Raw genomic sequence first — 17,941 nt, forward strand, 5'->3', positions numbered from 1 at the left:
GGATTCTTGCCAGTTGCGAACACTGGTGTTGAACCACTAAGGACAAAATCTTGGGAGAAGTGTGTTTTTGGATCGGGTAGATGTACCATTTGACCTTCTAATAGAAGCAGGAGATCATGCCACGGCATGATCTGCGGACTCCATCTGAAGTCATTTAGGAAAATGACTTCAGCTTTCTTAGCACCAACCCACGCGAAGCTCGTTGAAGCGGGATTGGAAAATACTTTAAAGATTTGGGCCAGAGGCGCCAGAATAAACGTTTTGCCGCAATTCGCGGGACCAGTTATAAAAAATTATAAAAATTTACCCGGCCCTTCTCGAGGACGTCGACAACAGCCCGTTGAAATGTACTGGCGGGAATATCATTCCGACGCAAAATGTCTTCCGCGATTTTGGACCATAGCCCGTTGCAGCTTTCGGGACGAGATTTCTTTCCTCGCTCCAGCTTACTCTCGGCGTCGTGTAGTTCCCACGCGACCTATCGAAAAAGACCTTTATATAGTGACAAATATAGTGAATTCGAGGAATTAGGTCGAACCTAATATTCAATAGGCACGCAATAGTTGCGTGCCCTCCCCCTCCCCTTCCCCTCCCCCTCCCCTCCCCTCCCCTTCCTATCCCCACCGGTTTCCCTCTCCCACCCCTCCCTCAACTCATTCCTCTCCCACACCTCCCACTCCCTGTCACTACCACACCCCTCCAAACGCTACTCTACCACGATCCTAACCCACAACTTCATCACGCACGACCCCCCACCACCAGACCATGGCATGGTGAATGATTTATACCGTATATTCAAAATGTTGGGAAAATGTACTTATGAATTATTGGAAAATGGATTGGCGTACCTCGATCGCTTTCGCGACACACTTTTGTCCCCGATTCACCACAAATTCAGCCAAGTCGGTATTCCCCTCTCGTTTCTGCATTTCGGCCAAAGCCAGCAGTTCTGTCCGGGTCTTTATGTTCCGCTTAACTACCATCTGGGACACATCGAACGCGCTAAGCCGTTTGCGCTTTTTTTTTAGTGGCGCACGTGCTGATTGTTCCCCTGATGCCTGCAGGACCCTAGAGGTACTGGCCGATGTTGTGGCTGGTGGGCTGGCCCCCAGGTCCGGGTGACCTGGGCTTTGCAGGACGCCAGCGTCCTCTTTAACGACATACTGCCATGCCGTGTAATAATTAGCATGGGTTGAGGAGAAAAGCACCACATTTCCATGCTGGTTTTCTAACAGGCTCTTAACTGTTAACCATCGACGTGGCCGATCAAGCTTTACCGCCATGTGATAGTGTTTGCCGCCATCTTGGTGGGTTTCTTGACCACATACCCATTGGATGATATGTGCCCCTACCGACTCGAACGAACCTCGTACCTGTTCTGCGAAATTTTCACGCGAAGCGCATAGAGTTTCATCGGCTGGGCTATATGTTATCAAATATACCATCCGAACTTGACGTACTCCTATTTTATGAGTTCTATATTAGCCTATATCTATACATATATATGTGTGTATATAAGACTTGCTGATATCATGTGGTGATCTGTATATGTCTGGTTGGATTTACACATGACGTGTTAATCTGTCTAATAGCTAACAATTGGCCCTGAAACACATTTACCAAATTTGGGTAATTACTGACGTGTTATACTGTCAGTGGCTGGATTATAGGTTTGAAGGTGTAAGATCTTCCTGTTGTGATGAAACGGCTGATGATGCAAGCTTATAAAAGCATTCTATGAACCCTATATAACAATGTAAATGTCCAATTCATTGCTATGATATATATATTTAAAACCATGTGTACTATTCCTACAATGTCTAATGCCCAGTAGTAAATCCTTATGCTACTATACTTATATACTACTTTTTTTTTTTTTAAAAACGTCATTTAAAAAGGCTTCATGTTGAACTCACACTGTCTACAAGATGATTCAAACAAGATGATTGCTTAAGAAAATGCATAACGCCCGCCAGCCAGCCAGCCAGCCAGCCAGCCGTCTATCTATCTATCTATCTATCTATCTATCTATCTATCTATCTATCTATCTATCTATCTATCTATCTATCTATCTATCTATCTATCTATCTATCTATCTATCTATCTATCTATCTATCTATCTATCTATCTATCTATCTATCTATCTATCTATCTATCTATCTATCTATCTATCTATCTATCTATCTATCTATCTATCTATCTATCTATCTATCTATCTATCTATCTATCTATCTATCTATCTATCTATCTATCTATCTATCTATCTATCTATCTATCTATCTATCTATCTATCTATCTATCTATCTATCTATCTATCTATCTATCTATCTATCTATCTATCTATCTATCTATCTATCTATCTATCTATCTATCTATCTATCTATCTATCTATCTATCTATCTATCTATCTATCTATCTATCTATCTATCTATCTATCTATCTATCTATCTATCTATCTATCTATCTATCTATCTATCTATCTATCTATCTATCTATCTATCTATCTATCTATCTATCTATCTATCTATCTATCTATCTATCTATCTATCTATCTATCTATCTATCTATCTATCTATCTATCTATCTATCTATCTATCTATCTATCTATCTATCTATCTATCTATCTATCTATCTATCTATCTATCTATCTATCTATCTATCTATCTATCTATCTATCTATCTATCTATCTATCTATCTATCTATCTATCTATCTATCTATCTATCTATCTATCTATCTATCTATCTATCTATCTATCTATCTATCTATCTATCTATCTATCTATCTATCTATCTATCTATCTATCTATCTATCTATCTATCTATCTATCTATCTATCTATCTATCTATCTATCTATCTATCTATCTATCTATCTATCTATCTATCTATCTATCTATCTATCTATCTATCTATCTATCTATCTATCTATCTATCTATCTATCTATCTATCTATCTATCTATCTATCTATCTATCTATCTATCTATCTATCTATCTATCTATCTATCTATCTATCTATCTATCTATCTATCTATCTATCTATCTATCTATCTATCTATCTATCTATCTATCTATCTATCTATCTATCTATCTATCTATCTATCTATCTATCTATCTATCTATCTATCTATCTATCTATCTATCTATCTATCTATCTATCTATCTATCTATCTATCTATCTATCTATCTATCTATCTATCTATCTATCTATACCACTTGTGAATATAGTAAGCACACTGTAGCCACAAATCATTGCAGTACGCTGGGAAGTTCTTTGATGGAAAACTGAGTCAGCTCCAATTTCTACAGCTTACCTCAAATGCAAATGCAAGCAGCTCTGGTGCTGAAAACAACAACCTTCTCACTAACACAAGTGAGTGAGAAGAAAACTGGCATTAAAATTCAATTTCAGTTAGCCAACATGGCCCTTCTAACGACTATATTATGACAATGTAGCGTAAAGTAGCAACTAAGTTATCAACAACAGTTAGCCAGATACCATACCTAGTTCTTATTTTAGAAAGAGCACTGTACATTAGCCTTAAGTTAAATTCATGCTATCCTGCCCCCACTCCACTCCCTCCTCAGCTGGTATTGCATTTACTAACCATTATTCACCTATTGTCTTCCTATCACAGAAACCATGGTCTTTCAAAGACGAGTACTGCTGGTCACATGAATTTATGGTCTTTAATTTGTAACATGCTCACATGTCATGATAATCTTCTGTGTACTGTAAAGTGTCCTTAAAAATAATTTCATACAAACCGACTGTTCTGTGGAAGCTTCTTGACGAACTTAAGTTTCTTTCCATCTGTATGTGCTCCTGGAAAGAGATGCAGAGTTTTATAGTAAATTCTGGTCTAATTTGTGAGATAAAAACATAGTATTTGAATACACCATTACAAAAAAAGTGCAGTTTTACCCTACAGATATCAGTGCACAGTACAAAAAGTTTCATAGCATGTTTCATTTTATGTACATGTATATCTATTTCCAATATAAGTGTCATTTCCTACTTTAAATTAACAACTTTTCCAAAATAGCAACTAGGTTATGCAAGCAGCAATTCTGAAAACCAGTTCGATTCTATGTCTCCCTTATTTACCTAGCCTAATTTTCTTACATATACTGGGATTTGTACAGCACCAGTACAATATATTCCTATGTCTCTCAAATATATCAAGTTATCGCATACATATGTTACATGTGCTATATAGAAAATGCCAAATGTAAGCAATGTTCCAAAAGAAATTGAAATCAGGTTGATGAAGTGTGCAGCAAGTGTAATCTGCCAAAGTTTCCAGACATACAGTAACGAAACTGTTAGAGAAATCTGACTATATCTACATGACAGCTAACTTCCACTAGATATTGAACATCTCAATATACTGCTTTGATTGCATGTCTACAAATTTTGACTTTTGGAAGTGAGTGTACATTAATATTGCAGATTGTACAGTAAGATGACATAGTTCAGGTTAAGCAATCTGGCCAGATACCTTGACTAGAACTAAGTTAGCAAGAGCATTGAACAGTAGCCATAATTTTAATTGATGCTTCCCCTCCCACCAGCCCCCCCCCCCTCCCCCCCGCTATTAATCATTAATGACCTATTGTCCTCCTACCACAGAAGCCGTGGTCTTTTCAAAGAAGATAACTGCTGGTCACACTGATTGACGGTCTTTAATTTGTAACATACTTACATGTCATGAATATCTTCTGTACATTTTAAAGTGTCCTTACAAATAATGTATTTCATACATACCGACTGTTCCGTGGAAGCTTCTTGACGAACTTAAGTTTCTTTCCATCTGTGTCATGCTCCTGGAAAGGGATGCAGAGTTTGAGATAAAAACTTAGTATTTGAATACACCATTACAAAATAGTGCAGTTTTACCTTACAGATATCAGTGCACAGTACACAAAGTTCCATAACAATGTTTCATTTAAATGAACCTGTAGATATATATTCCACTAGATATGTGAACATCTCAAAATATCGGTGTGATTGCATGTCTACAAAATGTGCCTTTTGGAAGTGAGTGTACATAAATACTGTAGGTTGTACAGTCAAACGACACAGTTCAGTTTGGACAATCTGGCCAGAAACCTTAACTACTACTCAGTTTAGCAAGAGCACTGCACAGTAGTCCTGTATATACATTAATGTACACTATGGTTAATTTCACTCCTTCATATGTATATATCTATGTTTAATACTTACATTCGAAATGTATGCTGATATCAGTGCAGTTTCATTACAATGGTCCATTTCAATGAATATCAAAAGCTCCACTATAAGTATTATTGTCTAGCTAAATGATCTCCCAAGTATATGTAATTATCACAGACATATAAATGCATTAATGTTATATATAAATTCCAGACAAACAGTAAAGAAACGGATTCAGCTTTGTCACTATATTAAATGTGGCAGGAAAATTTCACTAGCTATTGAACATCTCAATATTTTGCGTCGATTTCACGTCTACCAAATGTACCTCACAATAATTGTCTGTCCCAATGAAACATCTCTGTTAAGGAGCTTCATTCTGCCATTGTTTATTAATATAGCTTGGAGCTCCAGAATTTCTTTGGAGACTGTTAACATTCGCAGTTAGTCCATACGTAAACGTGAAACTATGTGGCTTTTGTTAACCTAATTACCCTCTACATTCCTGTTCTGTTATACCTCTGCATCGTCTTAGAATGGACTCTTCTTTCAATGTATTCATTAACTATGAAACAATTGTACATGTTTGCATACCATTTCGTATGCAATGTAATGTCTTCTACTATAGTATAGGCTTCGATGCCTTTCCGTTGGTTCTGTGTTACCTGAGTGCAGAACGTGTACACGACAGTCAGTGCAGACAACAAGAAAGAAACAAAAACCTCAGACATAACAAAAGAGTTTTATAGCTCACCCATTCTTTAATATCCCAAACGAAAGCATGGCCAGGTTAGTGAAACAACATCATGCGGTCAAGCGTCACCGAATTAAAAATACTCAAACACAAAAACGAGTAAAACAACACGAGCTATATAAATATACAGGCTTCTCGAATCAAGCGCCCTCAGTTAAAGTTATTTTAGAATGGTAACAATTGCCCAAAATTAATAATGACATGTCACTTCGCAGTAGTTGAAATTTACTTGTTTCTCGCGGTTTTTAATAGAAAGTTAAGTATTGTGTTTCATGATATATGAGAGATTTCACGTGAAAATACATGCTGTGTAAACCCCGTTTAATTAATGAACGCGCCGAATGTAGTATGAATTGTGATGTAACCCGAATCGCTTTTTAAGTGAGTTAAACATATTATATGCCGGATAATCTGTTATTTGTTAATGTGTGTCATCTAAGATTTCAAAAATTTCTAGAAAATGTAGTGAAGAAACCTTTGCATATAATCTAATTAACCATGATGCTAAAAGTTTTATTTATGAAGCTACTTTTGTGGTAACTACGAACAGTAATTTGTTACGTGACTAAAGTATAAAGGTACTGGTAGGTTACGGTTTGTATGCTAATGGGTGTATGGTCATAGAGAGGGAGGAAATGGCGGAGAATGGGGGTGAACCCTGACCTTCGCCATGACTCTCGCCATGACCCTCGAAGACGAGAGGAGGACGACGACGAGAGGGCGACGACGACGAGAGGAGGACGACGACGAGAGGACGACGACGAGAGGGACGACGATGAGAGGACGATGAGAGGACGACGATGACAATAAGGAGAGGGACAAAGACGAGGACGCCGATAACGAGACGACGACGTCGAGAGAACGACGAGGACAACGACGAGAGGACGACGGGATGAGAGGGACAAAGGCGAGAAGACGAAGACCACGACGAGAGGACGCCGACGATGAGAGGACGTCGACACCAAGGACGCCGACACCGAGGACGCCGACAACAAGAGAGGACAAAGACGACGACGACGAGAGGGCTACGACGACGAGAGGGACGACGATGAGATGACAACGATGACGACAAGGAGAGGGACAAAGACGACGACGACGAGAGGGCTACGACGACGACGAGCGGACTCAAGCTTGTTTCGTGAATTTTCAATCGTCAGGTGCTAGTGTGCGACTGTTTCAAAGTGTGTTATTTGTATTTTTTGTGTTAGTGCGTTTGGTATGCAGCAAGTATTTTCTTGAATGACTGGAATGCGACACCAATTCAGAGGGGTTGTTTAAAGCTGATTGAAAGGGTCTATAGATGAGGAAATATTTTCGCCGTAGGCATAGATTGCAACGTTTTGTGGTGTTGCTGTATATATATATATATGGTTTGGCGTGCTTCACTAGTTTCCATTAAATATCAAAATTGATTTGTCTGTCCTTGAGTAACCAGATCTGTTTGCTAAGTTCAGTTTCGTTCCTTTTGTGGTGTGTGAATGAGCTTTTGTGGTTGTTTTTTACCGTCTCGTTAATTCAGTAGCACAAAGCCCAACGTATATGTTTGTGTATCACCGATGTCTTGTGCTGTGATACTTGCCCATGTATATAGTAACGGTAATGAGTTCAAAATCCAGAACAGTGAAAAACGTTCAGCCTCCACCGGAATTGGAAACCGGCCTCCCGATTTTATATGCTGGCACCCTAACCAACTAGCACATGGAACTGATTGTATGGCCAGTGGTTTCAAATCAGTGAAGGACGTAGTCATTCCATTGTACGCTTTTATATACACATAGGAAACACATTTGTATATACTTATACATATATATGTGTAAATTAAAGTCAAAGATGTCAAGAATTTGATTCACTTCGTCCACAAAACGTCGTCTCTCTATATCAATAGGGTTGTGACCTTTAATGAGATTTAACAGGGTTTATCAAACATCACAAAACTCGGACCTTCCTTTATGTCCACGGAACGTCTGGTCATATTAGTATTCATGAGTAAGGGTTTGGGGAGAACCTTCACACTGGTATTGGACTTTATGTAAACAATTAGCAACTTACGAAGACGAACCATATCTTGCAATCTTCACGGAATTAATATTAAAGTAAATTTCATCATCCGTTATATTGTTGGCTAACCTTTCTTCCAGACAGATTGGTGGGTCATTGTGTATCCCTAGATTAGCAATCAATATCCCTTCGTCCACTTCCCAAGCTCTAGGTTTCTATTTTGAGAGAATCACACTCAAAGAATGGTAATTTATATGTGATGTGTTTGCTTAAGTATTTTTTACTTCACATTTCGACCGTGACATCGGGCAGATTTACTCGGCACAAATGTTGCGACATTGACCTAAAATAAAAACTCCCACATTGAACTTAAAAGTTAAACCAAGGAGTTGTTATGGATCCATGACATCTACCTGGTTACATCGAGGTACATAGAGACCTCAATAGCACCAACTTAGAATGATTGTAACTCTTTCTTACTAAAAATGCATGGTGACATCTTTGCCCCAAGTACAAAGATGGTTAGACCACTGTAAATTGCCACATGAAATTTGTTTAATATTCCTTTGCTAGGTTAGTTAGTTAGTTAGGTAAGAATACATTTGCAAATCACACGTAGTACTCATGTACTCCGCATTGCGTCGGCGATTCTCGTCGATCAATAAATTAGCTTTATTTGCGGTTAAGTATAATCTGTAAACTCCAACGGTCAAAGTACCGTTACAAAATGATTTATCGCATTCATACAAATCGCCAATGGCAAAATAGAAAAGCCGTAGTTCATTCTGCAAATTCAGTTGTTAAGGCAAGACGTATATACCAATAGCACAAGAGGAGAGAAATATCGGGGACTCAGAGAAGGCAAAAAAAAAATTATGTTTATTGTATTGGCCCCGACTATATGAATACATTGAGTCCCATGCACAAGTATCATATTTAGTTTTTATTCTGATTTAATTTTAGTGTCAATTGAAATTGAAAAAGTTTGTAGATCATGATGTCGATGTTTTATACAGTGTTGTGAAGACGGTTAAGCGTCTCGGGTGGACATCTAACTTCACGGCAGGGGGGTAAGGGCCGAGGGGGGGGGGGGGGACGTGTTTCCCCCACACTTTTTTTCAAAATAGCAAATATGCCCTCATGGCAAATAAAATGTGCCCCTTCAATGAAGAACTTTTGGATATCTTAAGCCTTTGTTAATTCTAAATAGAGTCACGTGCACCATAATAGTATTGATAGCATACTAACACATATATATATATTTAAGTGATATGGCTGGCGTGTATCGGTTTATAGCATAACGAGTGGTGTTTGTGGAATGATAAAGTGCCCTTCTGTTGTTCTACCCTCCCCCCCCCCCATTTTTGGAAGCTTCCTACCACCCTGCTTCACGGACAGTGATTATAATTTTCCCACGTCTCCAGCAGCATATACTATATTTCGAAAGGCAGTCGCTTCTTTCAGATATTTTCTCCTACATGTTGCCTTACAGTTTTAATTAGTTATGGAATCAATAGTACTACGCAGTATCAATGCACTGCTCAGCTGTTTCAATCGTCTCCGAAAGACCGTGCAATAAAAGCTAGTCAACGTTTTTGTGTTACATTTGTACAGCACTTTGTAGAATAAATTATATATAAAGTTATTTAAAAACTGGCTGCATTTTTCACAAAAATATTTGGTACTTTGAATAATTGTATAGCCAAAAATTCACCCAACTGATTATACGCATTCAAGCAGAACGTTACACCTCAATAGTCTCAAAAACAAAACCGCCAACGTAAGCATTTTGTAATTCTGTAAAGGAAAATCGTAAATATAGTTAAACTTGAGGATAACAAACAGGTTTTGATCGCAGATTGAACACTGCGACTCGATTTTGAGGAAACAAACAAAATACCTTTAACGTTTTGGCGAAGTTTCGATTAACCCCCACTATGGATTATAATTGGGTAGCAACACGTATTTTGCTTGTGACAACTTCAACCATTCCCATTTGTTTTGTAAAAAAACATTGCGGATAGACTCATTCATTTCTCCCCCACACACTATCGTATTGAGTTGTAAGTTGCAAAAAGCTGTTAGGATTAGATGTTTCTCTTCAAAATGAATGCGTTTCTTTCACGTCAGAAAGAAGAAAGTCTCTTGTTACTTTTAGTTGACAAAAGGTCACAAATTGTTGGTTGTCTTTACATTGGTTTTAATGTCTTAAGTAGAAACTAATTAGTTACGTCTGATAGCATTACAGTTTGTTAATCAGCTTTATGCGACCACGGTAATTGACTCCATCGTTATTTTGCCTACACTTTGAAGCTTTGATACTACTAATTAAGTGTAAGTAACCCGGATAAGGTAGGACACATATGGTTCTGGTCAATAAAAGGACTTGTTAGAGCGAAATCGTTCGAAATATAACTGCTATTAAACTGATAACAGAGAAAATATTACTTGGCATGGTTTTCTATTAAAGTAAGCTATATTTATTAATAGTGACCCAACCGGACACTAAATCCTTAGATTTAGAGTCTACAGTCTCAATTCCGCAATAATCGAACTGGAATAAAACTAACATTTGCATAATCCTTCAACACACCTATCTGTCATCGTCTTCTGGAATGGGGGGGGGGGGCGTATTAGTAAATTGAAAGAGGAGGGATTGAAACTGGTTTTCAAATGGAGAGAAACAGAGGGCGCATATGATAATGTCGTGTGTCTTGTGTCAATGAAAGTGAAAGTGAAACGCAAGTATACAATGATTGATAACAGGATGTCAAACTTTCGGTGATTTATTCAATCTTCCTCAACCAAAATAAATTTGGACTCAAGATAAATAACTTGCATGTGGTGATAAGTAACAGTTATTCTATTGTACGTTGTATATATATATATATATATATATATATATATATATATATATATATATGTGTGTGTGTGTGTATATATTTAAATATATACCTATTTCTGAGTGAGGGAAGTTAAATTAATGAAAAGATACATACGGAAAACTCTAACACTCTTTTATATATTGTACCAATGAAAATGGCGTACTTTGAAAGAAATTAACTTATGCAACGGATCGTAAGTAATAGGTTATATGCAAATGGTTGCAATCTTTACTAGGGATTAATTAAGCCTAAAGTAGTACGCCAATCTTGAGGTGGTAATTTCCCTGGCAGGGAGAAAAAGCAAAGTTTATGTCACACGCTTAACCAATTGAAAGTAAAAAAACCCATGTTGAAGAGTATTGTTTCCAGCATTTTGTCTATACTGTGTTGTGTTGGACAATGATCAGTATTTCGAACATCATCTGTTGGATATCATGAACTTTCTTTACGGTGGAAGTCTGAAGTTGACTACGTCACCATTAGAAAAGCAAATAAGCGCCTTTTCTCGATATCGGCATACTCCAACAGGTACACTACCAGAAGGACACTGCCCTTCCCAACACGAAGTGAAAGTTCCTTCTTCATCCATATCGAACGTACCGACGTTGAGAGAGATAGGTTGGTCTGTTGCAGCGATGGTTTGCCATATTAGCAACCACTTCTTACTGCTCGAGTAAACGACAAGGGGCTGCATACCTTTGGGATGAATTAAGCTCTTCACTTTCTTCAAACGAATCGGATTTGGAGAAAAAATCCTGCTGGCTTGATCATTTTTAAGCAGCGTCACTGTTTGGGTTTGAGAATCGATCACTATAAACATTGCTTCTCTGTAGGCAATGTCAAGAAAGCCGCTTACACAATTGCCAAGCTCACCACCACAGTCCAATGTGCGACGGGGCTTAGTTTCATCAATCTGGTATTCATACAGCATGTGGCAGTTACTAAACGAGACCAGGTATTCACTGCAACATTCATCGTATGGCCGATGGGCATTAATTCCTATGATATGTGAGTCATCTCGTGGACATTCAATATTGATTGTTTTGTGCGATTTGACTCCTTCTTGAGGTTGTCCAGCACAGTTCATTTTGCTCATTATCAACTCAATCATGATTATCTTCTTTCCCGACGCCATTAGCATATACTTGCGTCCGTCTATGGGTATGCATCGGTGCGACATGACCAGCTTGGTGGAGGAACTGTCCGTTATTGAATAGTCCCAAAAAAATGTGTCCAATTGTTTGGGATCAGTGCAAATCAAGCGGATACGGCCATAACTTTGTCTTTCGTCGAATACACGAACAAATTGGTCAGGAGCTTGTCGTATCCAGTTAGCACCCACAGCCCAACCTTTTATCATTCTACCAATGGTGAAAGATGATGCTTCCGATGTCGAAATGAATAATAGTTTCTTGTATTCTGCAGAAACTGTGGGTTCTTCGGTCAAACTGTTAATTCTTTGTTTTAAACTGTTCAAAGTATTCCATACCTCGGAGCTTTTTCCGGCATAAACATAAATCGAATCAAGTTTTTCCTTGAGATCGACTGCCTTGCCTTTCAAAACGTTGCTGGTGCGATCCATTTTGTCTTTCTCTGCCAACCGATGTTGGTCTATCACCCTTAAATTCGCCAACAGATCGTTTGTTATCTTCCCACATATCTTGTTGTAACTTTGGACTACTTCCTCCTGTAGTTTATTGTAATAGTTGTCCATGTCTTTACACCTATCGCTTTCTGCCACGATGTTGTCGATTTGTTTTCCCAATTCTTTTGCGTGACTCTTGTATTCGGAACATTCGATGGTACCATGTCCTTTGTGAGCGTCCGCAAGACATCTTAGGCATATGCATTCAGCACAGTCTTTACAGAAAAATTCAATTTGATGTGCTTCATGTCTCTTACATACTTCTGTGTAGTCACATGGACCATCTGTCAAAGATAAATCAATGTATGAATCTTAAGCCATTTCATAATTCCATGGATGACTAAAGATTGTGAAATATAACTGCAGACGATAGTATCATAGTAACCATCGAAAAAAAAGCAACTGCTGGAACAGACTGCAAGGTACGCTTACTAAAACACCAAACTGGGATGATCCCAAAAGGGTGGTTGCTCCCAAGCAAGATTGAACTAAAGAGGTGCCATTGAAAAGCCATTGAATACCCCTGTATAATAGATTACAGCTATCCCGAATGAAATATAGTAGTGTAAAAGATTCTTTCACTGTTATTTGCAAAATGAATGGCATATTGATTGTTCAGTTGCATGCCCTGTGGGATATCATGATTAGGCAATCTTGTGTTTGTTTGAAATTCAGGTATTCTTTCATGCTCGTATCAAAGCAGGAGCCTTTTCCCTTCGTAGGTTTTAATTTTTGTTGAATTTTGTCTGTTATGACCGGGTCAAGCTTCGCCTTCTACGTTAATTTTATTTTTACTCAGTTTTCTTATTTTTCATTGTGTCTGTCCTTACGTCAAATTAAAGCCAGATACGGGGCTTACAGAATCACTTATAAGTGAGGGCATGTATATGGAGATTCTTGTTTTGATACATAGCTCCACTCTTATACAACAGTACAGTTATGGGAGTTTTATTTCATTCTCATCATAACATGGGAGGATCAAGTTCATGTCATAAAAATCGCAAATGACTCTTTTATTTAATGGGTATTCACATGGCGTTTCCTAGAAAAGCAATACGTCCAATTTGTATCCGTGTATAACGTAACATTCACTGCCAACTTGCAAATTGTTACTCTGCAAATCCCGTGCAATTATCACAAAACTATTTGTCATTAGGTAAGATATTCAAAGGCAAAACACATAGGCGGGATGAACTATAGCAGTTATTAATTTTAAAACAAGAGGAAATGTATAGAGACTTGCTATGGACAGATGCCATCCAAAACTAATGTCTTGAGTTATATTTGCATTATTAATGCTGGGGTGTTTGGCTTGATAATTACATATGTGCTAACAAGATCGACGAAAATATAACTTAGTGATAATGAATCTTTCTGTGTTAGGAATATTGAGTCTTGGTTAAGACATTAGCAATGTACAATACAAACGGTTTCGGGACGTATCGGCAAAAAACAGTAAACAACTATTGCAGGACAACACCATTCTCTTAAGACCTGTTGATGATGTTTGTTTAAGACTTATTAAAGAAACTTTAAGCTATGAAGTAATAAATTATTAAGATTTGCAATTTTCACTTCGCAATGTAATACCTCATTTATCTCATGTAACATGCAGCGGGCTTTCGTTGATTTGTTATTGCCAACCGCTTGTCTTACCAACAAAATCACCTCGACTTTTGAAACTCTTATGATAAAACTTGATAACATTATGCCAGAAATTAAGGTTACTAAGTCTGCAAAAAAGTCCCAATTGTGTTAATTGTATGCACATGCCATGGCTTTCACATAAATCACATGAAACTTCGGTTCAATACTCGAGTAATAACACTAGTTTACCAACACTATTTGCGGATTCTTATGAAATTCATAATGTATAAGAGAATCGGTTTAAGATTTAATCGATGTCCCATTTTTGTCTTGTTTGTGAAACTTGCAGAACATTGTCTGATCAAGGTTGAACAATTTCGGTCAAGTAGGTCATCGGAAGCAGCATCTTCTATTCAGAGACAAACTTCCAACTTTGAAGACTACATTTATTTCATATGTTTACACAAAACTATATACAAACAATTCATCAGCCAATAAGGAACAAAAAACAAATTCATGGTTACCTGGTTTCGTTGATGTCGAATCATTATCTACACACGGAAAGTTTTTCGCCGCCGCGATGTTCTTGGTATCGTCGATATTTTTGCGCAATGCTTTGACGTGACTCGGATGTCTGGAACATTCGATGGTGTCATGTCCTTTGTGAACCTCTGCAAGACATTGTAGACATATGCATTCAGCACAAACTTTACAGAAGAGGTCGATGGGATTTGTTTCATGTGTCTTACATACTTCTGTGTAGTCACATGCACCATCTGTCAAAGAGAAATCAATGTATGAATCTTAAGCCATTTCATAGTTCCACTAAAATACTAAACTGTTTGGTTGGTTGGTTGCTCCAAAGCAAGATTTCAACTAAAGTATAGTGCCTATGCAAACGCTATTGACTACCCCGTTTAACAGGGAACAGCTATCCCGAAAGTAAAATAGTAGGGTCAAAGATTGTTTTACTTTTATTATGCAAGTGAATTGCATATTGAGTGTTCAGTTGCATGCTCTGAGGGATATCATGGCTAAGCAATCTTGTATTTGTTTGATATGCTGCAGGCATTCTTGCTTTCTTTATTTATTCCATGTGTGTACACAAAAAAAGAGACAAACACTTCATCAACGAATAAGAAACAAAATAAATTTATGTCAGGTTACCTGTTTTTGTTGATGTCGAATAATTATCTCGATAGGCGATCAATAGGTTAGCAGGTTTCGTCCATTTATGGTCTGTTAGCAAATCGATCAACAGTTTCATGGTTTGTTTTTCCTGTTTCATTATAGTGTCGTGTCCAGTCTTTACACCTTTTTCAGTAAATCTCTCGATTCTCCGAACCAATTGCTCAACATCTGCATTCGAAAGTTCCTCGTTCTTCTGTACAAGAGACTGAATATACTCATAGATGGCACGAAGCTCACTATAGTTAGATGACGTGGCCATTTTCTGGAAGGAAAATTAATATTTATTAACTAGAGTATGAATACAGTGCCCATATTTTCCAAAAAAAATCATTAAACAAGTAGTAGAGACCGATGTCGATTCTGATTGGCTACTTGCGACGATCTAACTATAGTTAAGACCGACTGTAGTGAACTACGGGTTCCCTGTTATTATCATTCCTGAGTTGAAAGTCACCCCCCCCCCCCCCCACCGCGCCCTCCTGCCACCCTGGCGATGACCAGGCACGGAAACATGTTTGCAAATAACTGCATTATTTTCATATATATCGTCTAGATTTCAGAAAGGGGAAGTTAGGCAACTTGGAAGGTTCTAGCAAGTTATTGGGCAATCAACTTGATGTTATAGCGCAATAGGCTGAGTAAGCAGTTCATTTTACTGTAAGTAACACGTAAAATGAAAATGTACCTATCCAAGCCGAAAACCTAACTAAAAAATGCTTCCATGTGTCCCTGGATACTTGTATTGCTACTGTTTTACATGGAATGCTATGGGAGTTTGTACATAAAGTTACAGTATGCACAAGTATTGTTGAATAAAATGTAAGACACTTTAAACTTAACTAATTTTGACATAACCGAACCCTGTAGTTGTTGCAACTAAAACTCTGGTGGGACAGAATGTTGCATGCAATCATGTGAATCTTTTGCCTTTATCGGACCTAACCACATATAGTCAAATAAAATTCTATTTCAGCTACATATAGTCAAAGTATGACTCTGTTCTTATTACTGTATACTGGTTTATTTGGATAACACACTGTTTATATGCACGCAAAAAAATGGAGTGTTGAATTTTAACACTTTCCAGGTGTAACCGTTCACCCTACACCTGAAGGGTTACTCTGACCCTGAGTAGGGTTACATAATTTATGTAGCGTGGATTTTTTAACACCTGCAGAAGTGTACTTTCAGTTCGAGCATTCTGATTGGTCAAACCTCCCGTCAGCTGGATTCTTAGTACCGTGAACACCCATTTACCGTACCTAGCAATACCTGTACCAGTTTGTCGACATTTATCGTTACTAAATGTACTATAGTAACCACAGCCATATATACGTTCAAGCCACAAAACGTTACGTACTCAGTGTGCGATAACGAGCTACAATGGCATGAAAATGACGTTATAGGAGACTGGGGCCTGGAAGAATTGATTGAAAAATTCGAAGGTATGTTTTGATATTATGTAAGTGTACGTGACAATTACGAGATATGCTTAGAGACCCACGACTAAGCTGGGTAGACGAATGCATTTGAATCGCTTGCGTTACGTAGACCTAACGTTAAAGTCATACTATAAGTTAATATAATAGGCTAGCTGCTGTTTGTCATAGTCAACTCATAATTGTCAACGAATCAGTGTAGCCTACATACAAGTAAACATTAAACGGAATTGCCTTCGGACGGACGGAGGACTTTGGTCTAGGCCTTTATTGTAATCTAGTGCATTCTATTCCTTTTTGTGCGTTAACCGTAACTTCGTATACCCTGCGAGTCACTTTTTTAAGTAGTACTACTACTAGGCCTAGGCCTAGTACTAGTAGTAGGGTATACTTAGGCTATTTCAAGACAATGCATTTTAAATAGCATCAGGCATGGGCCTATAGTTACGCTGGTACTATGTTCAATAAGGGATAAACATATATTCATGTAATGCAATATATAATTACCACTAATTGCCATTTTAGCTTGTAAGTTGTAGCAAGTAGGCCGAAGCTGATGTGGATTGGTGATACTTTTAGACCTAGGCCTAGGCCCAACTATAATTTAGATATCTTATGGAAGTGATCTAGCTGTTATAATTCATTATCAATCTACACAATTGCATACAGTGGGAGTGAGCATTGTTTTAAGCATTGTTAACATGATGCATTTGTTATAAAAGTTGCCTACCTTGTCTGATGAAAGTTTAATGCAAGTTCCTGTTTTGACAAGTAATCACTATAGGCCATCTGGCTTTCTAGATTCAAACGTACTTGAAGAAGTTAGAATCACAACTGATTAAATTGTGTGCATTTTCTTTAGGAATGTTCATGTTTTGTGAGGGGTACATGTAAAAAACTGCTTATGCTCCAAGGTTTTAACACAACTTCATTATGATGGGAATTTTCTTTTCTTTTCTTTGTTGTTACTTAGGAAGCATCAACTTGGAATTCTATTTGCAAAAGATTTCAGAAAGACCTCAGCAATATGTGTTACTTCTTGGAGGAAGCAAAATACACCCAAGCAGTCATTTGTGATCATCCAGAGACATGCCCTACCCCAGAGGACATTTATGAAGCCATTGATGTTTGCTTCAAATTATTCTACGTGTTAAATCTGAATTATACCAAATTGCAAGTCTCGGTGCCTGGGAATTTTTCCAAAAAGTTGTCTACAAGTTGCCTGGTGGTGTGAAACGCAACCAGATTCGAGATTTTTATGCTCACCGT

General features: G+C 37.8%; 2 protein-coding genes across 3 annotated transcripts; both read right to left on the bottom strand.

Moving 5' to 3' along the window:
• Positions 1–230: 230 nt before the first annotated feature.
• On the bottom strand, positions 231–6,069 carry LOC139975863 (uncharacterized). 2 transcript variants are annotated; one of them, XM_071984125.1, is made up of 4 exons: positions 5,928–6,069; positions 4,766–4,824; positions 3,766–3,823; positions 231–478 (listed from the first exon to the last, which is right to left on the bottom strand). In XM_071984125.1, the coding sequence occupies exons 1-4, from the start codon at positions 5,954–5,956 to the stop codon at positions 304–306; spliced, it is 321 nt and encodes a 106-aa protein (XP_071840226.1). In that variant the 5' UTR covers positions 5,957–6,069; the 3' UTR covers positions 231–303. The 2 variants fall into 2 exon arrangements, 1 of the variants encoding a protein (XP_071840226.1); XR_011795931.1 differs by lacking the exon at positions 231–478 and adding an exon at positions 3,191–3,361.
• Positions 6,070–10,805: 4,736 nt separating this feature from the next.
• On the bottom strand, positions 10,806–15,668 carry LOC139976098 (uncharacterized). Its single transcript, XM_071984538.1, has 3 exons — positions 15,210–15,668; positions 14,567–14,818; positions 10,806–12,739 (listed from the first exon to the last, which is right to left on the bottom strand). Exons 1-3 carry the CDS (start codon positions 15,490–15,492, stop codon positions 11,256–11,258), a joined length of 2,019 nt encoding a protein of 672 aa, XP_071840639.1. The 5' UTR covers positions 15,493–15,668; the 3' UTR covers positions 10,806–11,255.
• Positions 15,669–17,941: the final 2,273 nt, after the last annotated feature.

This window comes from Apostichopus japonicus, chromosome 11 (genome assembly GCF_037975245.1).
Source record: "Apostichopus japonicus isolate 1M-3 chromosome 11, ASM3797524v1, whole genome shotgun sequence".
Taxonomy (NCBI): Eukaryota; Metazoa; Echinodermata; class Holothuroidea; order Aspidochirotida; family Stichopodidae; genus Apostichopus; species Apostichopus japonicus.